The sequence below is a fragment of the Sarcophilus harrisii genome, chromosome 6, assembly GCF_902635505.1.
Source record: "Sarcophilus harrisii chromosome 6, mSarHar1.11, whole genome shotgun sequence".
Lineage (NCBI taxonomy): Eukaryota > Metazoa > Chordata > Mammalia > Dasyuromorphia > Dasyuridae > Sarcophilus > Sarcophilus harrisii.
In genome coordinates, this window is record NC_045431.1 from 70770627 (window position 1) to 70795773 (window position 25147).

Genomic DNA, 25147 nt, shown 5'->3' on the forward strand with positions numbered 1-25147 from the left:
ATCAGCACGTTAATGATTTAAGATGGATCATTTTGAATATAAAATATATAATGATGTCTACAATGACATTCATCTTTTATGTCTAGTTTTAGAATACCTGACATCTGTTGACACCATGTTAAAAAGTATCTCTTGAACATTGGTCACTACATTTGTGGGGATTTATAATTTCTTTTTCTGAAGTAGAGTCATTAGTTATTTTTTATGTCACAGGTAAAAGGACAAAATGAAAATCCAAGAAGCCATCCTAGGATGGGCATATTCCACCTTCTGTATGATTTCATACACTGCAGCTTTCTCTCATGGTGCAAGCCTTGTGGCTTGTGTTGATATGAAGCCTAGACACATCAGAGCCCAACTTCAGAATCCAAGGAACAGTTATGTTACCATCTATACCAACGTGTCCTCTTACTCTCCCGGTGACAAAGTACCAGGTAAATGTGCCACATTCCCCGAGACCCTCCCAAGAATCTCAAATCATAGAATTCATGACATGGTATAAATGTCTAATGGTAAAGTCTTCTGGGCAGAATCTTGGGTGAGGCACAAATTTTAAAGAGGAAACTTTGCATGTAAAAAATGCACACATGAATTGTGTACATATATATATATATATAGAATATTTATGTGTACATAAGTAATATTTAATCTCTGACATTTTCTTTTATAAACAAGAGAGCAGGATAATTCCCATGTAGAATTTCTGTCAATGAGTTATGGTGCAATTATAATGTGATTCTGTGATTGTTAATGTATTTGAAATGTATTGCTGGGGGGGTTCCTTTATTCCTATTTCAGGTTAAAATATGGTTTGGGATCTTATGGAAAGTTAAAAGTATACAATCACATTATTTGCTCTTCGTGAAGTAAGTGACCTGTGCAGTGATCAGTGTGGGTAATATGATATAATGATAAAGACAATATTCTGGAAGTAGCCAATAATGGTTAGCACCACACCTTGTCCTTATTCAGATTAAAAAGATTTATGGCATGGCTTAAGTTTTTTTTTCATGAATTATTCTCCATAAGAATCTGCAGATAAGATAGATTGATTTTTAATTCAACAAGAATTTATTAAATACTATGTGCAAAGTGCTGGGAATACCAAGACACAGATTAAAAAACCCACCCAATATCTGTTCTCAGTGGGTGAGTTTAATGGGGAGGGGGGGAAATATGCAAACTACAGACAGGATAAATGAGAGATAATCTACAGAGAAAAAACATTAGCATTAAGGGGAATCAGAAATTCTTTTTTCAGAACTAGGGAGCTTAGAAATGTTATTTATAATATGCTCATTAATCTCTTAATATGCTAAAGTTAATGCTTTGCTCTTGCATATGTAATATTACATGTGTAGGAATCAATACTTTTTCCTGTATGGGAGTATATTAATCTGAGAATAATAACAGTAATAGTGATAACATAGCACTTTAAAGTTTGCAAAGTGCTTTGCAAATATCTCATTTTATCCTTACAATAACCTTGGGAGGTGGGCGTGTATTTTCATTTTACAAGAAACCCAGGCAAAGATTTAATAACTCACCTAAGTGAGTTAATTGGAGGTAGGATTTGTAACTAGGTAGTTAAATGATGGAGGATTTGAACTCAAGATTTTTAATTCCAAATCCACTTAATTGTTTTCCAGCCTGGGAACAGATAGATGGAATCTCTTCAAGTTTGGAGAAGCATTCAATGTCAATACTTTGATGGGTCTATGACTTACTGAGTTGTGGGCACTCCGTCCAAAATAAATCACATCCCACCCACCATCAGAAGTCTCTAACATTGTACCAGTCCTAATGGAACATGGAAATGAGCCCACATCTTCATCATTCGTTCTCACTTTGTTACCCAACCAGTCATTCCTCTCTGATGACATCCTTCTTGCTACTTCTGCTTTCCCACCCATAGACATGCAAAACCAAAATAATTGCAGCACACGCTGAAAATATAGAAATTGAGATCTGGAAGCGACCTCAGAGGCTCTCTGGTCCAGTCTGAATAGGGACTTGCCCCTACAATATCCCTTAAAAGTGGTATCCTGTGATGGAGAGCTCAGCATTGACTGTAATGAAAATGTAGCTTTTTCTGGGCTGAGAAAGAGGGAGGGGAGGTGTGACTGGGAGAGAACAATCATGGGACCGTTTTGCAAGTGCTTCTGTAAATCCCATAAGCTCTGTGTGGGAATGACTCATTCTTTCATATTGCAGTGACCGTGAGGAGCCGTGGGGACTTCATGGGATTCCTTCTCCAGGCTCGCAGAGTTTCTGATGACCAAATTGCCGGCACCTTCGTTTCCATCCCTTCTGGGTCCAAATTGATGTCCTGCTTTGAAGGAGCCAATACGGTGACCCACTTGGACAAATCCCCAAAGAGAAATCTGTCCTTTGTGTGGAAGGCACCACAGCAACCCACTGGGGACATCAAGTTCTTGTAAGCTGGGAAAGAGAGATTTGTTTCTTGGCTCCTGGGCTTTCTACATGGAGTGCCGATGGGAACTCCTCCCACTGTACCCGCTGCAAGATGACCTCCTTGCCCGTTTAAGCTCTGCTTTAGAGGGATGGCGGAATGGTCATTCTCCAGATTTAGAGATCCAAGGACAGTCACAGGGATGGGCTGCAGAACGTTTTGGGCTATCCTCTCTTTACAGGCTACTTCTCTTCCCCCTCCTGTTAATACCACAGGACACATCTGAGATGACCAAACTTTGTCCCCTTGCATGGCTACATCTACCCCCCCCCCAGGAAAATCTAAGATCCTTAAGGGCAAAGATTTTTTTAAATTTATCCTCAGCATCTACCGCAGTATCTGACACACAGTTGGTACGGAATGTTTATTGAATTGGTTTGAAATGAATAATTGCCACTACCTTGCTTCTGCTCCTTGACTCTGGATTTTCTTTTGGGTCAGGGCAGGTATGTACAAAGAATTGGGGCGCTTCAGATTGGACAGCTAGGTGGAATGGTGAATGAAGTGTTGAGTCTGGAGTAAGGAAAATCTGAGTTCAAATATGGCCTCAAACACTTATTAACTGTATAATTCTGGGCAAGTCAGTTTAACCCTATTTGCCTCAGTTTCTCAATTGTAAAATCAGCTGGAGAAAGAACAAACCGCTTCAGGATCTTTGTAAAGAAAACCCCAAAAGATAAGGAAGTCCAATAGGACTAAACATTAATGTGACTTTGAATTAATTTTTTTTTTCACTTTTTAAAGTCTTTTTAACACCAGTCATCCCACTTTATTGTGACAGTTCTGATTTAAGTTAGGTCAGATGGATATGCATAACATTTACAACTAGCATTTATAGAGAGCTTCAAGGATTGCAAAGGATTTACATTTGATCCTCACAACAACCACATGAGGTTAATGCTATTAAAAATATATATACAAAATATAATTGCATATATTTTACAGTGAGAAAACTGAGGCAGATAAAAATTAAATAATTTGTCCAGGTCCAAAACACCATTAAGTGTCTGTTTGAGGCTAGATCTGAATTCAGGCCTTCCTGACTCCAAGTCCAGCACTCCAGCTACTGAAAAAACTAAGGTGTGAAGCAGCTGACATTTGTCTTCAGTGAAATACTTAAATAGAAAAGAAGTTTCCTGGACCTCTCTCTCTGTGTTCTTTCACTCTAAATTTCCCTAATAACATTGACTCAATTTGAATCAATTTGATAGTGCATACAATTGAGTTAGATCTAAAACTGGGTTCCTAATTTCAGCATAGACTTTTTGTGAGACCTCAGGTACTCTCACTCAACCCTTTCTGATATATTTTTTCTATCCTGAAAATAAGTATGGTGACTCAGTTCAACTCTTATTAAGTACTGGATGCAGGGTACTAGTCTACCTCTAAATTAACAAAATATTTGAATTGGATAAGGTCTCTACCTTTCTACACACCAGTAATCCTTATCTCAAAGAAACAGTATGCTTATAAATGAGTTCACTGAATTTCAGGCTGGAAGAGACCTTAGAGATCATTTGATCCAGTAGTTCTCAAACCCCTGGGTCTCAAGACCCCTTTGTTGTCTTAAAAATGATTGAGGATACCAAAGAGCTTTTGTTTATGTGAGTTACATCTATTGATGTTGCCATATTAGCAATTAAAACCACAAGTGTTTAAAATATTTATCAATTCATTTAAAATAGCAATAATATGCCCATTATATGTTAAGATGAGTAACTTTTTTTTGTGGCAAAATATATTTTCTAAACAAAATAAATTACAAAAGGATTGACACTGTTTTATATATTTTTGTAATCTTTAGCGTCTGACAATAGAATATTTTGGTTGAAATATATTTAAAAAATCCAGATTCATGTAACTTATAGTTAGGGAAAAGAGTAATATTTTAATAGGCAAATAATGCCAGTATTATTATGAAAATAATTATAATGATTAACCCTAAAAATTACACTAACTACTAAATTGATTACTTTTTAATTATATATTAGTTATAAATTCAATTTATTATAGAATTGGTTAATAACATCACACTGATAATTAGTAATACAATTGAAAATGAAACTTCATTTGGATCTAATCATTTATAAGATTATGGGACTATGTAGAAGAAAAAAACAAGTAAACTTGCAAATCAGACAACCTGGATTCAAATCCCAACTTTGCTCCTTATTTTGTGACATCAGGCAAACAATTTAAGCTTTTGGGGCCTCAGTTTCCTCATCTACAAAACGAAGGTTTGACTAGTTGACTTTTAAGGACTCTAGCAGCTCTTAATCTTATGTGCCACTTATTCACAATGAAATTTTTGAATCAAATAATCTAAGAGGATAATTGAGTATGAATACCAGTAATGGTCAAAGAATCCCAGATTTAGAATTGTTGAGGATTGTAGAATCAATTGAATCCAATGCCCTCGTTCTTTCAAAGATAGGAACAGAATTTGAATCCAAGTCCTCTGACTTCAGAGAGAGTGTGCTTTCCATTATAACACACTGGACTTATCTGTTTTAGGATGGGTTCATTTCAAGGAAAACAAAATACCAACCTTTGAGCTCTTGTATTTTATTTAATCTTCTAATTCTCTTTCCTGCCCTATCATTACCCTCCCTTTCCTATTAGGATGGTTTTTAGTTTTATTCATGAGAATTACATAGTGATTTCCTCTTCCCAAACAGTTTATCAGTAGTCCAGTCATATTTCATTTACTGGGAAAGGATTGAATCAACCATCGTGTCTCAGCAGACACAAAACAGAACACTTTCTGATGGCAACATGGAGCCAGCTGCAAGCCTGTGGAAACCAAATGGCCTAGAAGTCACAACCACAGGTACAGTTAATCCCCTATATTTATTTATTCATTGTCATCCTTGTCTTTCATGTCATTTTTTTTTCACTTAAAAGTTACTGCCTCTAGTATCCTACCTTGGCAGAGCAAGCCCGGGATAGGGAGAAGCTGAGTTCACAGCCCACAGGCTTAGGAAAGTTATAGCCTGCAAACTGAGACGGGAACAAAGACAGATCCCTGATTGACCTGTGCCACCGCAAACATGATTCGTCTGCTTCTGCCAAACACATTCCCAGCTGGCTCCAGGCTGGAGAGTCAGAGCAGTCTTGTGCAAAAGCTTCGACATCTGACCCATATACAGAAGATGTTGGTCAGTTCCCTTAGCTCCCTGAAGTTGTACAGAGAGCAAAAATAATACAGCTCTTCCCCCCTTATCCTATAAGTTCTTTTCCTATTTTTTTCCATAAGCAATTAATCATTGACTATGTATAAAAAGAAGGAAGTTCTCTAGATTCAATTAAAAAATAAACAATGCATGCTCCTGAGAAATGTCCATTGTGCTAAGAATGGGAGTAGTGAGAGAGATGCAACACTTGGCAAAGGCCAGGTAACTCACAGAGTAGTTCTTGGGTTGAAACCAGAGCAATCTGATTTCCAACCTCATTGAGTAACTTTAAACTGTTTTAATACTTATAGGGGAAAAGTAGAGGAAATATTACTTTCTGAAAAATCACCAGTATCAGGAGAATGGTTTATAAAAGAGTAACAACTTTGTAAGGCTTAAGAACTCTCATCAACATAAAGACCTACCATAGTTCCAGAGGACTCAGTAAAGTATACAACCCACCATCTGAGCAAGAGCTGATGGACTCAAAGTAAAGGCTGAAATATATTTTGGACATGGTCAGGAATTTTTTTTTGCATGACTCCTCTAAAAATTTGGTCCAACAGCTTTTTTTTTCTTCTCCATTTCCCCCCAGGGAGTGAAGTAGAAAGGAAAGAAAATAAATATTTGTTAATTTGCTAGTTTTTGTAAATTGAAAAAAAAATTATTTTAAAGGCAAAAAAGTAAAAGCATCAAGTCATAGATTTACAGTTGGAAAGATCTTGAGTATGTGCACATATATATACACACATACATATATATGTACACACACACCTATGCTGTAAATATATGCACATACTATGTATAGTCACATACACACATATAAGTATATAGATATATACCCTATATATAGTCACACACACATATATATATGCTATACATATGTAATACACACTATATATAGTCACACAATCATAAATACATGTTATAAATATATACATACACACTATATAGTCACACACATATACAAGTTATAAATATATACATACACACTATATGTGTATGCATACATATACATATTATAAACATATACATATACACACATATATATGCAAAGAATAATTTAATTGGACTAGGCAACCTAGTCCAACCCCTCATTTTGCAGATGAATAGATTGAGGTTCAATTTCAGGGATTTGCTCCAAATTAGAGAGCTGATAAATGGTAGAATCAGCCCTAGACCCCAGGTCTCCTGATTCTAGAACTGTACTTTCTTCACTACCCTAGGTTGTCTACATGGCATTGCTCCTCTTGCCCCATAAATTTCCAAGTTCAAAGCCAATTGACATAAATGGCTAATGGATTTCACCAAAATATTCTTTGGCATTATTGTATATGAAAGCAAAGTCCCTTGGGACATATCTTCATTGGCTTGTGGATTTAGAGTCAGAAAGAAGGAGCCTGAGAGGTCATCTAATCTAATCCCTTCATTCTATAGATGAGGAAATTAAGGCCCAGAAGTTATACAGGTAATGAGTAACAAAAGCCAGAGCTTGGACTCACGTTCTTCTTCCAAGTCTGTCTCTCTCTGCAATGTACTACAAAGCTAATTGTCACTTAATTTATTTAATATTGCTAATTACACTTTTTACATAGATAAATTTCTCCCTTAAAATCATTAATTGCATCTAATTGACAAGTCCCATGCTATTGATCCATATCCATAATCTATTCAAAACCACTTATCTTTTTATGAAACTGCCCTAAGAAAACTAAACCACATAGCAACCAAGTTCACTATTAGCACTATTCTGTAACCATATTTCCCTACTTCTCTGAAGAATTCTCATATCTTTTCTTTGGAGCAGATGTTTAACTTCATCTAGACAGTCAATTCAGCATGCCAAAGAAGGAGAGAACCTTATTTGTTTATTAACTTTTTGTTTAGGCAGAGCAGGTCATATTTGACTGGCCAGAATCCAGACTAGCCTTGTCCAGTGCTCAGTATTTCAATGGCATGCCATATGTCCGTGTTGCTTCTTTTGCCAACCTTTATTCCTGTGATCCCCTCCAATATCATAGTTAATTTTTTCTTAAATTAAAAAATGTTGAGATAAAGGTAAGCAAATTTCAGCTAATCACATGCTACTTAACACAAATATAATTCCTATTTTCTCTCTGCCCTGCCCAGTCTTGTTAACTAGAATGAAGAAAGGCTGGCTGGGCAGGAACCAAGTACTTGTTTAGATTTGTGTCCCACTCACTACCCCTGCCATGGTAGGTCTAATTGCCAATGATATGGCAGCAGAAGCCCAGTCTTCCACGGGGATCCTTGGATCCTTGAATTCTGCTCTTTTCACATTTCCAGTCCTGAGAAGGCCAGAGAAGGAGCCAAGTGACCAATTTGATTTCTCTACACACTTATTTGCAGTCACAAAGAGTAACAAAATCTGAGTGGTGGCAGGCATTCGGCCTTCAAAGACAGAGAAAAAACTGAGTGCTTCATTGCTCGCGTTGGGACTTCTGTTAATGGACAGATCAGTTTTTGATGTTGACAAATTGGAATAGCTTACACTTAATGGCTTTTCCTTTAGGCCTGTTAGGAAGACCCAATACTTATCCTTGGTTTTAGTAATAACCAATAATAATAATAATAATACAAATCACATTTCTATGGTGCTTTAAGGTTTGCAAATCACTTTTCTCTTACATATGGCTGCCTGAACTCTGCTTTATGCGAGGTAGAGTGAAGAAATTATATAAGTGGTTTTTGAACCCTGCTTCTCCTACTTGCTAGCTGTATAATCAGACCAAGTCTCAAACTCTCTGAGCTTCAGTTTCCTTCTCTGCTAAAAAATATGAAGATTAAACTAAACTTTAGTGCCCATACACAATATTGTTGCAAGGATCAAGCGAGAAAATGTTTGTAAAAAAGCAAATTGTACAGCACTAAATTAATGCCAGTTCTACTTATTATTCTAGCAACATGAGATACAAAAGTAAAACATTAATACTTAGGGGAGGGATATTTCACTTGAGATAAACTCCATCCATCTGTTTTGTAACAGGCTTTTATTTCTGTGCCAGTTGGGGTCTAGATAACAGCTTTGCTCTTTCTTGATTGTGTTTCCGGGTCTCTGTTTCCCCAGTTCCTAGTATCACTCTTGCCCAGCATACCCAGCCAGTGGCATTTGCTGTTGTCAGCCTGGCTGGTACATCAGTGACAGACAGCTTGGAGTCTGCTCTCGTGACCACGGAGACTCCTGGAGATGAGGAGCATCTTCTGAATCCTTCTCCTCTTGGTGACATGGCGGCAGGAGCCAGAGGCAGTGACCAGGGAGGGCAGCCTGACCAGGATGGCCCCCACCCAGACAGGGACCAGACTTCAGAGCCATCCCTGGCTGTCCCAGTATTGGAGAACTTCCCATTCCAGGATGACGGCTCCAGTCGCAACCCACCCAATCGGTATTGGGCTAGCACAAAGTGGGGCAGCATAGCAGGCCTTGAGCCAAAGGAAATAAAATGGGCTCTCGTAGGATTTGAAACTGGAAGGAACCATAGAAGTGCTCTAATCTAAATCCCCTGTTTTAGAGATGAGGAAACTGAGACCCAAATTGTTTACAGGACTTGTTCAAGGCCACAACAATAAGCAGAAAACAGCAAGATTCAAATGTAAAACTTCCTCTTCCACATTTCATGCACTTTCTATTACTCTGCTGTTCAAGAGTTCTAGCAGTCAGTGTTCTTTTTTAATAGCATTTTTTTCTCCAATGACATGTTAGAATAATTTCAAAACTTTTTTTAGAAAAAGTTTTAAATTCCAAATTCTATCTATTCCTCCATTCCCCCCCCTTCCTATAGCTCAGGTGTTCTTAATGGGGGGGGGGGGTGTCTCTCGATGTGGATGGGAAACAAAAATTACATCTTTATTTTCATTAACCTGTAACTGAAACTTTGCATTCTTTTCAATTATTTAAAAACATTATTCTGACAAAGGGTCAGTAGACTTTACTGAACAACCAAAAGGTTCTAGAACATATAACATCCATAAGATTAAAATCCCCTGATCAAGGTGATCTAATCATAGGATTATAGGCATATAAACTTTGGAATAGAAGATACTTTTGGAATCAGAAGGTCTGAGTTCAAATTCAGTCCCATTAATTTACTACCAGTGGCATTAAAAAGTTCAGGAGACATAATTTCGATGCAATTTATTTTATTAATAATGCCAGCATCTTTATTAATAGAAGGATGGTCATTTCAGTCTCGTTAATTTACTACCAGTGGCATTAAAAAGTTCAGGAGACATTGTTTCTGGGTAATGTAATTATTTTATTAATAATGCCAGCATGTTTATTAATAAAAGGATGGTTTAGCCATCTCTCTTAGACCAAGGACCCTGGAGGGTAGTAGGCTCACAATTTATATGGAAGAAGAGGCGCTCCTGAGAGTGGCGACCAACTCTGATTGGTTAACAATGAGAAAATGAATATTATAACGAGAGGCTGAGCTATGTTCAAATGAGGGTCTGGGGATACTTTGGTCTCCTGAATATTGGTCAGAGACATCAAACATCACGTCACCGTCTGACAAAAGAGAGAATCGATATTTCCGCCCCCTTTCTGAGCCCAATGAGCCAGAACACACCCATTAGCCTAATCTTAGAATTTCTTTTACTTTCTTGATGAGATCTCAAGCATCTTGGTGGGTACTCTTTGAGAGAGATTTCCCACAAGGATTGATTTCTAGATAAGTAGAAAAGGAGAAAAACATTGCCCCTCATTCAACAATTAGTTATTAATATGAGAAAAATAATTTCTCTCATACCTATGTGAGTTCGGCCAGGTTCCTCAGTTTCTCTGCATTTTGCTTTCCTCATCTCTAAAGCGAGAAGATGACATTAGATCACTTCTAAGGTCTCTTTTTTCAGGCTTTAAATGTCTAAATATGATTAGCTCACCTAATCAAACCCTTTCATTGTTCAAATGAAGAAAGATGCTGGAGAGCTAGCTGGCACAGTGGCCCCTGCAGGGAGCTGTCTCAGACTGACTCTATCCCAGATGGAGATGGCGGGTTTGGTTGATTTCTGACTATTGTTCTAGTTTGTTTGTTTGTTTGTTTTGGGCCTAGCCTTACTGGTGGCATCGGTTCAGGGATCTCCCAATGACGAATCTCTCTATACCCTCTGATTCTGCAACTGGTCCCCTCAGAGAGTTTGGTGAGAGGTTGAGGGGCAGGCCCAGCATCACCCAGACAATCTGTATCCGGGATCTCCCATCCTGGGTCTTGCCTGTGCGAGCTCAGTTTCTTGCCCTCGTGCTCCGGATCCTGCTCTCTCACGCTCCCAAAAGGGGGATAAGGACCACGCTGGGAAACCCGCTTTTAACCGAGCATCAGGGCCGGGCAGGAGCTTGCCAGCGCTTTTCTTCTCCCGTTCAGGACTCGCGGTGACTCCGAGCCGCCCTGCCCGCGCTGCGAGGAGGGGGAGCAGGTAAGAGGTGGGGCCCCGGGATAAGGAAGGGATGCTGGGGGGGGGTGGGGTGAGGGAAGGGAGAAGGTGGCGTCAGGCCGGAGGGAAGCCGAGGGCGAAGGGGACGACGGGCCCTTGGCGCTCTTCTCCCCGCCGACGCCCGCCTCTCCGTTCCGCGGGGTCTCTGAAGTTACCGGCGATTGCGGAAACGGAGGGCTCGGCGATCTGTCTTCCCGCTTAGCCTCAGTTAGCGATCTCAGCCGCTCTCCGTAGCCCCGCGCCGTCCCGGAGGTCGGACCAATGGGCCCATGAAATACGCGTGCCCCGGGCTTGCTGTCCCTTACCGGGGGCGCCGAGAACACGGGGCACAGTGTTCTCGCTCACGTCTATCACAAGCTGCAGGGAGACGGAATGGTCCCCTTGCTCGGGCCCGGCACCCAGAGTCAGCTAAAAGCTTCCAGGCGGCTCGGAACCCGCCACGGTTGTGGGGGAGGCTCTTAGAGGCCCCAGCTTGGGCCTGCTCCCGACCTCCGGAGCCTCGGCGGGGACCCCTCCATAGCCACTCGGCGCAGACCCACGGAGAGCCGGGTGGGGGCTGGACCCCCCCCCCGGAGCCCCCTCCCCCCTCCCCCGGGCAGTCTCAGGGGGGCGGGCTCAGGGCCTAAGGCGGGCCCGCGGAAAATGGCGCAGGGAGCCTCCGGGGCGCGCTGACTCTGCCTCTCTCTTCCTTGCCGCTGCTCCTGAAGGAGAGGCCCGAGGCTTCCGGGCCGCCTCAGACCGGGCCTCCCGGAGCCCCCCCGACCGCGCGCCTCTCCTCCTCGCGGCCCGGCGGGGCGCCCCCCGACTCCCGCGGAGGCGCTGAAGCCCCCGCGGCCTGGGAGCGGCCGGCGCCGAGGCTCTCGGGGCTTCCCGAGGCCCAAGGCGGGGCTGGGGAGCGCGGCGCCCGGCGGGCCGAGGCGGGGCGGGAGCCTGGCGGGCCCGGCCTGCGGAGCGCCCGGCGGGGCGTCCTGCTCTGCCTTTCGGCCACCCTCGGGCTGGCTCTGGCCGCCGGCCTGCGGCGCCTCCGGGCCCGGCCCTGCCGCCGCCGGGGGACCCGGGGGTCTCTGCCGGAGCCCGACGTCCCCGCCGAGAGAGACGGGGAGAGACACTGCGCTTGCAGAGGGTCCGGGAGCGCAGCGTCGGGGCTAGTCAGGCCGAGTACAACTGGACCGCCCCCCGCGGGGGCTCGGAGAGCCGCGGCCTGAACCCGCGACCCCCCCCTCGGCCCGGGGGGCTTCTAGTTCTGGCCCCGCCCCCCAAGTGCCGCCCACCAGCGCAGGGAACCGGGCAGCGTTCCTGAGGGAGGGTTGGGTGCCGAGAAATGGCCGCCCGGCGGAACACGCGGGCCCAGCGTCGCCAGCAGAGGGGCTTCCTTCAGATACTTGTCTGCTTCCCGCCTGTGATTTACCCCCCCTCCCCCTGCAATTAGATGGCTCTGTTTGAAGAATTAAACCCAACGCGATGAATATTGTATGACCTGCTCATTAACCGGGCTCCTGCGAGCGCCCAGCGGCGATACAAGCGCTCCCTCTCCGGTGTCACAGCCGTTCCTCTCTGCTCTCCGGAACCAGGCCCGGGGGGCCCGGGGGGCCCGGGGCTGTGTGTCTCTGTCAGGAAAAGGCGCTGACCTCCGCACTGCGGCCTTGGCTCTGGTGCCCCTTTCCTGGGAGTCCGCCCCTCACCCCGCCAGACACCCGGCCGGCAGTTAGTGGTCTTTAATGGTGGAGCACGGACGCGTGACCTTCTCCTTGCAGACACAGGCCCGGCCGGGCAGCCTCGGCCGTCCCAACACGACACACCTGGGAGCCTCCGGGGCCTGTTAGGGGATGAGCCAGAGTCCTCGCCCCGCGAGAAGGGGCTCCCCCGGCCCGGCCCGGGGCTCGTCTCTCCGGCCCCAGGCTCTCTTTTTGCTGAGGGGTGGGGGCCCGGGGCCTGCCCAGGGTCTCGCAGCCAGGAAGTGTCAAGTGTCCCGGGTCAGCGCCCGAGTGAAGGGCCGTTAGTGCGTGTGATGCCTTGGGCCAGGGATGGGGCCTTTGCCCTTCTCTGCGTCGGCACAGGGCCCGGGACGCAGGGAGAGCTTAATGCGTGCTGGTTGTCCGACCGGGTACCACCGCGGGTCATCCCCTCCCCCCCCGCCCCCCCCCCCCCAGTGAAACAGTCCCTGCCCTCGGGGCTTATCGGGAGGAGCTATGTACGCAGTGTGCGTGTGTGAATGCAGCGCGCACAAGAGACCCCGCGCACTCGCATGGGCCTTGATGGCTGGCAGCCTTACCCAAGCCGCAGCCCGTGAGAGCGCCGCGCCCGCGCCACTGCAGCCACCAGGAGGAGGCCACGGCGGAGAAGCCGCAGAGCCTCCGCTTTGGAAACCTGTGGGCAGCGCAGAGGGGCCTCCGTCCGCAGTGGCTCCCTGGGCCCGGAAGAACGCCTGCAGCCCTGGCTCTCAGGGGAACGCAGGCTCCTCGGGAAACGCTTATCAACAACCTGTTACACCCAGAACAGTGAATAGAAAGGGGGTGAGGGGCGGGGGGAAGGGGAACACAAAAGTTTAGCTAGATTATGATTTCTGCCCCGAGGAAATGAGAGTCCAGGAGAGAAGGGACCGGCCCAGCCAGTCACGAACGAGGTATTACAGAACAGTTTCCCCGGAGAGAGTCAAAAAGAAGTGTGAGCTCTGCGATGGGAAGTCCCAATCAACCAGGGGCAATATGGGAAGGGTTTTGGAGGAGTTGGAGTTAGAGTTGGCTTAGAATAAGAGTTCCTAATTTGAGGTTTATGAATTTGTTTATTTCAGTATTTTTTGCTATTTAAACATAATTGCTGGGGCAGCTGGGTGGCGCAGTGGATAGAGCACCAGCCCTAAAATCCGACCTCAGCTGTGTGACCCTGGGCAAGTCACTTAACTCCAATGGCCTCAGCAAAAAAATTAACAAAAATAACCATGATTGTCTTTGTAATTCCATGTATTTTGTTCTCTGTCTCTTTCTCTCTCTTTCTCTTTTCCTCCTTTTCCCCCCTCCTCCTTCTTTCTCTTACCCTCCCCCCCTCCCCTTTCTCTCTCAGGAAACCCTGCTTTAAAAGATAAGTAGACATTCAGCAATTAAGGATGCACAGAAGAAATCGTACCAGTCAGAGAGATCATGATGAATTAACTCATTAGAAGGAAGTGCATATTTAGGGGTCAGAGAGTTGTCCAATATAGTTAGGCTATAGCTTATGTAGAGGGGGATAATATGATAGAAATTTGGAAAGGGAGGCAGGTTGGGGAGGGCTCTGAATGAATGATACAGGATTCTGATATTGCTGCTCACCTATATCTTTCGGAGGCACTGATCATTGAGTCAAGTTCATTGTCCATGTAGAAAGAAAATTCAGTATCCAAGCTTGGAAAGCATAGGCAGGATCATGAGAGAAGGGAAGTATGGGAAGGAAAGTGAGCAAACATTTATTAAGCACTTACTATGTGCCAGGGAGCAGGGAGGGGTAGTTGGGAAACTCTGAGTTCAAGTCCCCTCTCAGATACCTACTTACTCTTAGTAAGTCACTTAACCCTTTTTGCCTCAGTTTCCCCATCTGTAAAATGAGCTGGAGAAGGAAATGACCAATCCCTCCAGTGTTGCCAAGGAAACCTCAAAGTAAGGTCACAAAAGAGTTGAACTCCACTGAAAATGATTGAATATATACATGTAACAGTCATTGTGTTAAATACTTTATAGATATTACCTCATCTGATCCTCACTACAGCTCCCGGAGGTAATTACTATTATCCCCATTTGATCATTGAGGATACAGGAGGTAAACAGAGATTAAGTCATTTGCCCAGGATTATACCACTGGGGAGGATTGATCTCTGGATTTGAACGTGAATCTTCAGACCTTGCCTTTAAGAAGCACTCGGAGAACGAGAGGGATATACACTCAAAGTGACTCCATTCCTATGTTTTAATAGGAAACAAGAATTTGTTTCCCTTTGAGACAAGAATTTCTTCCATGCGCTGCCTCTTCATCCATGACGCCCTAAGACTATATTTCCTACAATTCATCTCTTTTGCCCAGATATTCAGCGTCGTTCCCTCTGTGGCACTGGTGGCTGGAACCCACAGGCCCTGTAACCTGGGCCCATTAATATGTTCTAGATACTCCAGGCCCAGCTTCCCAGAAGGCCCCAGAAGCAGCTGGACACTGTTTCTGAGAAGGACATGAGTAGGAAGTGTTAGGTTAACCTATGAGCCTTTAAAAAAAAATTTTTATAAAGCAATGAAAACTTCTGAAAGGCCAAAGAGTAAAAATAGCTTTTTTTTTTTTTTTGTTTAGTAATAACCACCATAATCCTTAATATATTCAAACTCTTTCTGGTGAAATGAAAGAGCTCGAGGATAACCTGTTTAATGAAGGAACTAGGTATGAAAATGTAATTACTGAGAGGATAAAGTCTTCTCAGCAAATGCTTTCATATCTTTCATGTTTCTGCAATGTCTATTAGGAAGCCCATGGATCCATCAGAAGGGGAAAAAAAAATCCTCCTCCTTCCACATGGAGTGTTTTTTTCTAATGTTTCCAATAGCATTTCCCCTCCTGCTATGATTTTTGTAGCTGAGCTGGCTATTAAGACTGTCTGGCTTAATTTGCCATTGTTACGGTAGCTCTTAAAAAACCCTAATTAACCAAGAAAATAGGTCAACAAGCCAGTAAATATTTAAATAAGTGTCACATTTTATTTGAAAAGTTCCCTGGGAAGGCCTGACACTTTATGAATAAATGAGTGTTTTGCCCTCCTTCAGCATCAGCCTGGCAGTGCTTTAGATGGTGATTCTGAGCCTTTGGGGAGGGGGCACCCTGCTGTTATTTTATTGGTTTGATTTCATTACACTCTGCTCCACCCCTACCCTTAAAATCCTGTGTGACATGGAATTACTAAGTAAGAAAGATGAATTGATTTCCATTTGCCTACTAGAATTTTAGAATTTCTTGATACTTTTTCGAAGTAATTGGAAATAGACCAGAGTGTCAAAAAGCAGGATTGAGACTCCCTGACTTAAAATATCAGTATTAGCTCTTGTAGCATGAGAGAGACATGATGGCATAATTAATTTGTAGAGAAAATGAAATAAAAACTTTATTTTAAGGGCCAGTGTCAAATGGACAACATTGGGTAGAGTTTCAAGGACATTAAAAAAGTACTGTAAAGGAGGAATTTTTATTAGAATAGAATTAAGAAATTCAGGGTGAAGAAATTATGAAATCCACAGAGATGGAAAGCATAAGATCATATAGTATATACTTGAAACATGAATCCCCTTTATTAGGTTAATAGATGTAGTACTTGAAGGATTCACTGTACCTACTTTCTTATTTGGGGTGAGGGCCCCAAGTCAATTGCCCAATGTTACACTAATAGTAAGTTGCAAAAGAAAGCTTCGAATCCAGCTCTCCTGACTCCCAGACCAGTGCTCTTTGATTTACATTTGTATTGTGTTTTATATTTTATAAAGCAGTTTCACAAGTATTATCTTAGATTACATTTAATCCTCACAACTGGGAAGGAATGTGTTAGGCAGATCTGTCAGAGGCAGCCAAGTGGAGTAGCCGATAGAATCTAGGACTGGAATTAGGAAAAACCTGAATTTAAATCTGGCTTCAGATACTTAGTAACTGCATGACCCTGGACAATTCACTTTACCCTGTTTGCCTCAGTTTCCTCATCTGTAAAATGAGATGGGGAAGGAAAGAAAGCCGCTCCAGTATCTTTGCCAAGAAAACCTCAAAATGGGGTCATGTGGAATTGGACAATTCTGAAAATGATTGAACAACAACCAAAAGGTTAAATTGATCATAGGCGTACCTAAACAATTTTTTTTTTTATTATATAGCTTTTTATTTGCAAGATATATGCATGGGTAATTTTACAGCATTGACAATTACAAAACCTTTTGTTCCAATTTTTCCCCTCCTTCCCCCCCCCCCTCCCCCAGATGGCAGGTTGATCAATACATGTTAAATATGTTAAAGTATAAGTTAAATACAATATATGTATACATGTCCAAACAATTATTTTGCTGTACAAAAAGAATCGGACTTTGAAATAGTGTACAATTAACCTGTGAAGGAAATAAAAAATGCAGGCGAACAAAATAGAGGGATTGGGAATTCTATGTAGTAGTTCATAGTCATGTCCCAGAGTTCTTTCACTGAGTGTAGCTGGTTCAGTTCATTACTGCTCTATTGGAACTGATTTGGTTCATCTCATTGCTGAAGAGAGCCACGTCCATCAGAATTGATCATCATATAGTATTGTTGTTGAAGTATATAATGATCTCCTGGCCCTGCTCATTTTACTCAGCATCAGTTCATGTAAGTCTCTCCAGGCCTTTCTGAAATCATCCTGCTGCTCATTTCTTTTTTTTTTTTTTTTTTTCATTTTTTTTTTTAATAGCCTTTTATTTACAGGCTATATACATTGGTAACTTTACAGCATTAACAATTGCCAAACCTCTTGTTCCAATTTTTCACCTCTTACCCCCCCCCCTCCCCTAGATGGCAGGATGACCAGTAGATGTTAAATATATTAAAATATAACTTAGATACACAATAAGTATACATGACCAAAACATTATTTTGCTGTACAAAAGAATCAGACTCTGAATTATTGTACAATTAGCTTGTGAAGGAAATCAAAGATGCAGGTGTGCATAAATATAGGGACTGGGAATTCAATGTAATGGTTTTTAGTCATCTCCCAGAGTTCTTTTTCTGGGTATAGTTAGTTCAGTTCATTACTGCTCCATTAGAAATGATTTGGTTGATCTTGTTGCTGAGGATGGCCTGATCCATCAGGACTAGTCATCATCTAGTATTGTTGTTGAAGTATATAATGATCTCCTGGTCCTGCTCATTTCACTTAGCATCAGTTCGTGTAAGTCTCTCCAGGCCTTTCTGAAATCATCCTGTTGGTCATTTCTTACAGAACAGTAATATTCCATAATTTTCCTATACCACAATTTATTCAGCCATTCTCCAACTGATGGACATCCATTCAGTTTCCAGTTTCTAGCCACTACAGAAAGGGCTGCCACAAACATTCGTGCACATACAGGTCCCTTTCCCTTCTTTATAATCTCTTTGGGATATAATCCCAGTAGTAACACTGCTGGATCAAAGGGTATGCACAGTTTGATAACTTTTTGAGCATAGTTCCAAACTACTCTCCAAAATGGTTGGATTCGTTCACAACTCCACCAACAATGAATCAATGTCCCAGTTTTCCCACATCCCCTCCAACAATCATCATTATTTTTTCCTGTCATCTTAGCCAATCTGACAGGTGTGTAGTGGTATCTTAGAGTTGTCTTAATTTGCATTTCTCTGATTAATAATGACTTGGAGCATCTTTTCATCGTACCTAAACAATTTGATATATTCTTAGTGTACTTGATGTGATTACAGAGTATGAGCATCTGTTTGAGGAGAAATTCTCCCTAAGAGTATAGACCTGCCCATGGGGTAACTTTCTGGAAGACATTGGATCTTGGCTGATAATGGGATTTAAGAGAAAATACGTGTTAAGAGAAACCGCTGTTTTCCACGGGATTTAAGAGCAAGTGGATCCAGAGTCTGGACCTCCTATAGTTGGAAAATGTCTTTGGTGTGGGAATTTAAAATGATTGCCTTCAAGAACAAGCGGTGCATATTTTTGCACATGGCCTGAGAGGACAGATCTTGAGAATGCACTTTCTCATCATAAGAGATAATGGTATTTGGGGGGACTAAGAAATTTCCTGCAGAAGGACATGGCAAAAGCACATGTGTGTTTCCAGTTATCCTGAGAATGTAATCCCATCCTTGGCAATTACTTTCAAAATTTTCTCAAATTAGAAAGTTCCTAAGTTTGAACCCCACTTTTTGGGAAGGAAAAAGTGTTCTTTCAATATCATGTTTCTTGCTGAAGGTGAAGAGGTTCATCAAAATAACTCAGAAGTTAAGATTTAAAAAATTGTCATGGAGGCAGAGAACCAAACCCAACTTTTAGTATCATGAGTTATTCTGGCAGTGAAGATGTTATGGCAAAGTGACTATGTGTTTAGCTCCCCCAAAATGTTTATTTTTCTGAGGAGAGACTAACCTGTGAAACCATGAATCTTAGTGGGGAGAGAATATGTAGGACTCTGTGAGCAATAAGAACTCGCTTGAATGTCTAAGGATTGCCCTGATAATGACTCCAAGTTTATTTCCTTTAAAAGGAAAGAATATGGGCTATTGTCGTGCTTTATGGATTTCTTTATCTTTTTATGGGTTCCCATGAATTGTTTGTATTTTCTGTGAGGTGAAATAAAGGCTGTCCTACACTTCATATGGATTTGGCACCTTGAGTGCTTGTATGAGATGTATTTAGGAAGAGGATACAGGACTTGACTACCTAACTTTGGGGAAACAAAATATGAGCTATACATCATTATATTGTTTAAATAATATATTTTGCTAACTATTTAAATGTAATTGACTTCCTTTGTAATTTCATGTACTTTTTTCTACACATTAAAAATATATAGACATACATACATATATATATATATATATATATATATATATATAGACATACACACACATAGTCTGAGAATTAATCCCTATGACTGCCAAAGGGGCCCATCACATATTAAGGATGTTTTCTTTGGAATTCCAAGTGAAAGTAACGAGATGATGTTGATGATATGAGACGTGTCATAATGAGAGATAATGAAAGATAATAATGCTTTTTGGGATCAACTTCTAGGATTAAACTTTGTATATGTCAGCTCAGAGGCTAACTGTAGCTGTTAATCACTCGGGGACCTTACTTTTCCAATTTTGGAAACTGGAGATAATTCATTTTAATTAGTCCGGCAAATACATACTTACTCAGTTCATATCTAGAATTAATACCTAAGAGGTTGGGGGCGGGAGAAGTAGCATCAATTTTAGCATGGTTTCTTGTAACCTGTGTGAAATCTAGTGAATATATGGGATTTTACGTGGTTATACATTTATAGTTTTTTAAATGAGAACTTCTCTCCAAATATTATTAATTATTAATACTAATGAGCCAGGGCACTAATTGATGAAGAACTCTTTTAAAACAGTATCTCTTGGGGTCTAGGTACTTTTTAAAAAATGCTGAATCAAACTTTTAAAGCTTAAATAATATTAACACTTGGATAAATGCATAGTAGTGAAATGCCATCAAAACCACCTTCATTCCATGGATAGTGATTTTGTTTCTGGGGAAGGACTATGTTAAAGGTCATCATCCTTCAGTCTTCTTCCAGTCCAGTCCTGATGATCTGAAAGAACATAAGAAGTGAAGGACATTATAAGGCTCAAATGAGATAATGGATGCAAAGTACTTGTAAACCTTAAAGTGCTATATAAATGCCAGTTATTATTATTAGCCTCCAGTATAGGAATGACTTCATTCCTTAAGCTTTCTCCTGCAGCTACTCTCTACTCTCATTTCTACCGAGCTCAGGCAATATTTAGAGCAATACAGAGGTATGCTGATAAATATTTAACAATTAGGCTCTATAGAGGGAAAAAAATGTGTTTGTCCTTTATTTTCTTTTTTCTAATTACATGTAAAAACAATTTTGAGTATTCATTTTTTCAACAAAATTTTAAGTTCCAAATTTCCTTCCTCTCTCTTCTTCTCCTTACCTAAGAGGGTAAGCAATTTGATACATATGTGAAATCATGTGAAACCTATTTCCATAATAGTCACGTGTACATACACACTTTTAAGTTTAGTCTGAATTAATAGTTTTTTAAGCCTAGACAACGAACAAATTAATGAATCAAGCCCAGATCTGTAGCAACGTATATGAAATTTACTTACTATGAAAACTGAAATTTAACTTACTGTAAAATCTAACAATGGGCTCTGGTTAGAGCTGGCTCAAGAGCACTCTGAGGGACACTCTGGGAGAGTTAAGAAAGATTTCCCCAGAGTACCCTAGCCCTTTTTCAGTTTTGCTAAGTGGAGCTCTTGGGAATGATTTGCTCACACTGGGGCTATGATAAAAACAAAACCCTGCCGAGGCAGTTGTAACTCAATTGTCAAAGCATTGTTAGATTTTCAGCGTGAGTATTTGCATCACAGACATTGCTATAAACCAAGGCTTATTTGGTTGAGTTTTTAAATTGTCTAGACTTAAGAAGGTGCTAATAATTCAAATTAAATTTAAAAATATGTGTATGCATACATTTATTTTTCTCCAGAGAGCCTGGTTGTTAAACATTTACCTGTATCACATTCCTGTTTTCCTCTAAATATTGCATGAGATCAGCAGGAGTGCTATAGAAGGCTCAGGGAATTAAGTCATTACCACACTGGAGGACTGGTGACAGGGAGAAACCATAAGAACTGAATTTTATATAGTCATTTAAAGTTTGCAAAGTGTTTTGCCTCCATTATCTTATTTGAGCTTTACAACATTCCCTGGATAGGAAACAGTATGATGGAAATAAAAATGAATTTTTCCAACAGAAACTTAGAGAAGAGGTAGACTGGATCATAAAAAAGGAAGGGGGGAGTTTGATGAAGAGTCAGTTAAAAAGTAAAGACACAAGTGAGAGGAGATGCCCCTCTAGGATAGAGCCTGTGCCCTAGTCAGAGACCAGCAGATGGTAGCAAAGAGCAGCCAGAAAGCAGCCAGGATGAAGCTCAGGAGGGGTGTCTAGCTTTGAAAAGAGAGAGCAGAAGATCCTGCCTTGGTGAGGAAAGCAGTGTGCTCGAGGGCATCTTCCTTGTCATTTTTATTCTATTTATCTAGAAGTCTTTTTGCTTTGATTGTTTAAACAGTTTAAAAACAACAACAACAATAACAACAACAACAACAACAATACCACATGAAGGTAAAAGGTAAGCTAAGGTCTTGAATAAATGCTGACTCAAACCTCCAGATACCTTGAACTTGGAGGAATAGACCGGAGGGCCCCTATTTGAGGGGTTCTGGGATTTTTACAGGAACCATGATGATGGCTCCTGTATTGGATACACGCAGACACAACACACACAACACAAACACGTACACAAAACACACGCATTTTCTGAGTGTTGTGGAAATCAAACTTTGAGAGAAAGAAATGTGGCTCATTAAGATTCATTAGATTAATTCAGGTATGTGGAATTCCAAAAAAGATGAGTGAAGGCAGTGGCAGGTCTAAGAGAAACGATTCAGGCCAATTATTCCCAATGATATGTTTTGTGTCCCTTTTCCTGTTGAAACGTAGAGTAGCCCATGAAGTTACAGAACTTCAAAAGGTACTTTTCAAACAAACTTTTCTTCCTTGAGTGAATCACAAAATGGCTCTTCTTTTTCCTTTCTTCTCTTCCTCAAGCATTATTAAATGTTTTAGTGATGTCAGGCCCTGGGCTAAACACAGTCCATGCTTTAGGGCGTTCCCATTCTGATGGGTAGGAAGGGGGAACTTATCAGGCTTGGGGAATTTTTGAAAAGAGTTGATGAGCAATATGGAGAGTTGAGAAGACTTCAGTCAGAGAACTACTTCCTGGGTCTCCAGTATATTCAAAATACTATTTTCTTGCATTCTTATACCTTTAAAAATTCATAAAATCATGTCTTTTGACAAGAAAGACAACTCAATTCAATTTAATTTCACAAAATTTATTACGTACCTACTTTTGCAAAGCATTGCAATGATCATAATAATTTTGAAATGTACCAATTAATGGCACCAATGCATGGAACTCCAGGAGACATGACAAAGAACTAAGCCTAAAATGTTTTTCCTGATACTTCCTCCCCAGCCTTTTAATCACTCCCTTGTTAGAAACTGCTGGCTTGCTCACAGAAAGTTTTCTCTAGAGAGGAGAATTGATGTGATCAAATCCTACGAGTATTTCCCACCTCTGGGTCTTTATACGGGGCCACTCCCTGTGCCATCTCCACTTCTCAGAATTCTTGTGTTCTTTCAAAAGTCAACAAGAGAAAATTGCTCCATGAAGTCTTCTTTGATCCACCCAATGGTTAGTGTTCTTTTCCTTCTCTAAAGGCCTCACCTGTGTAAATGAGGAGTTGCCTCAGTAAACATAGTTTTATTGTTATATCCACAATGCTTAGCCCAGCACCTTGAATACAGCAAGTGTTGAGTAAAATGTCTGTTGAATTGAGCTGCACTGGAGAGATAATTCAACCCCATCCCTATTTGCACCCTGGGGCCCAGAGAGGTGATCCGATTTTTCTAAGATCACACAGCAAGTTAGTGGTACAGCAGAGACTGAGTTCTCTGTCCCCTGATTTTTAGATCCAGGCTCTATCCAACACACCATGCTGCTTCCTAACAGAACAAAGATCACCGACTTGCTTCCTCGCTTGGATCAATCTAGTCCCAGTAGATATTGCCTTTCTCCTTACTCTGTGTTCCACCTTCCTCTGACCCCTGGATTTCCCGTCTTGCTTCAAATGGCACCTCAGGACCTTCCTTTTCCCTTCAGTCAATGATGGATGATCTCTGCAAAGTACGTTGTTACTTTGTGGATTAAAGAGGCTGCCTGAAAATACATTTCATTGGATATTAAAGTATGTATTTCCTTGATTTATGGTCAGGCTGGACAGCACTGTCTGCCGAGCTAGAGACTGATCTTGGCTAATGATTAATTATGATAGCTGAAAATGATGCCCACCTATCCACTGAAAGGAAGGGGCAGGGAATAGTGTTGGCTAGGTCACCACCAGAGGTCATAGATGCACCTGCTATTTTTTCAGATTGTTTTATCCATTACAGGCAGCACTTAATCATTTAGAAGCAAAATTTGTTGGGGGGAGACACACACACACACACACACACACACACACACACACACATACAAACACACAGAGAGACAAAGAAAGAGACAGAGAGACACAGAGAGAGATGGACAGCCAGCAGAGAGAAAGGCAGGAAGGAAGGAAGAAGGGGGAGAGAGCGAGCTGGTATTTCACACGCAAGCCAAAAATTAGAATCATTGCAAAGTGCCACACTGTTCATTCCAGCGCCGTGTCCTGCATCAAGGACACTCAGCAGCCAGCACTAAGAGAGATGGAGAAGGCAGTGACTTTGTGATCTTTATTATGCAAATGCCCAGCGCCACTTTGTGTAACCTCATCCCAGATAATTTCACTGATCATTTCCAGCTCCAAATGGGGCCCAAACATCAAGATTATTATGGGATTGTCATCATCATCATCATCATCATCATCATCATCATTATTCCTGTTATTTTGACTCTATGGACCTTAGACGGGGCTTCAGCCAACATTTGCCCGGGCTCTCAGAGACTGAAGTTCACCTGTGATGTTTCACAGAAGCGTTCTCCCCTGGCTGCCTTACAAACCGATCTCTTCACCCCATAGAGGCGGATGACAGAGAGGGCCTCCTGGGCTCTAAAAACTGTTGAGAGAAGTCAATTAAGAATGGAGGCGGAATCTGTGTGTGTGTGTGTGTGTGTGTGTGTGTGTGTGTGTGTGTGTGTGTGTTGGGAGAGGGTAGGAGGTTGATTAAAGGAACAATTCGAACCACATCAAAGGGTACTATGGAAAACCATGATCATAGGAACCTGCAGGGCATCTTGGAAACCATCTAAAATAATCCCTCATTTAAAGATGAAGAAACTGAGACCCAGAGGGATTTCGTGCAGGGCAGGTCTGACCATGTCATCCCCCTCCTCACTGAATTCCAGTGGTTTCCTTTTGCCTGTGGGATCAAATATAAATTCCATCCTGGCCTCCATCTACCTTTCTATCCTTATACATTATTACCCAATCTGTTGTTTTTTTTCCTGGTGAGGTAGTCAGGGTCAATTGACTTGTCCACACAGCTAGTAAGTGTCAAGCATCTGAGGCTGAATTTGAACTCAGCTCCTCCTGAGTCTATCCACTGCGCCATCCCAGTCTGCTTCAGACCAGCCTCAAACATCCCTTTTGCTCCTTGCAGGTAATCCCTTCACACTCCAGGCCCTCCTTCTCCATGAAGCCTTCCTGAGGCCCTTGCCCATAGTGTGTCCTCCCCCCATCTCCTCATATTT

At 41.9% G+C, this 25147-nt stretch overlaps 1 protein-coding gene across 1 annotated transcript; it reads left to right on the forward strand.

Annotated features, from left to right (window-relative positions):
• The first annotated feature begins 226 nt into the window (after nt 1–226).
• Nucleotides 227–12991, forward strand: REELD1 (reeler domain containing 1). The gene is made up of 7 exons (XM_031943507.1): nt 227–434; nt 2215–2437; nt 5152–5303; nt 8735–9050; nt 11028–11086; nt 11332–11646; nt 11725–12991. Exons 1-7 carry the CDS (start codon nt 227–229, stop codon nt 12300–12302), a joined length of 1851 nt encoding a protein of 616 aa, XP_031799367.1. The 3' UTR covers nt 12303–12991.
• Nucleotides 12992–25147: the final 12156 nt, after the last annotated feature.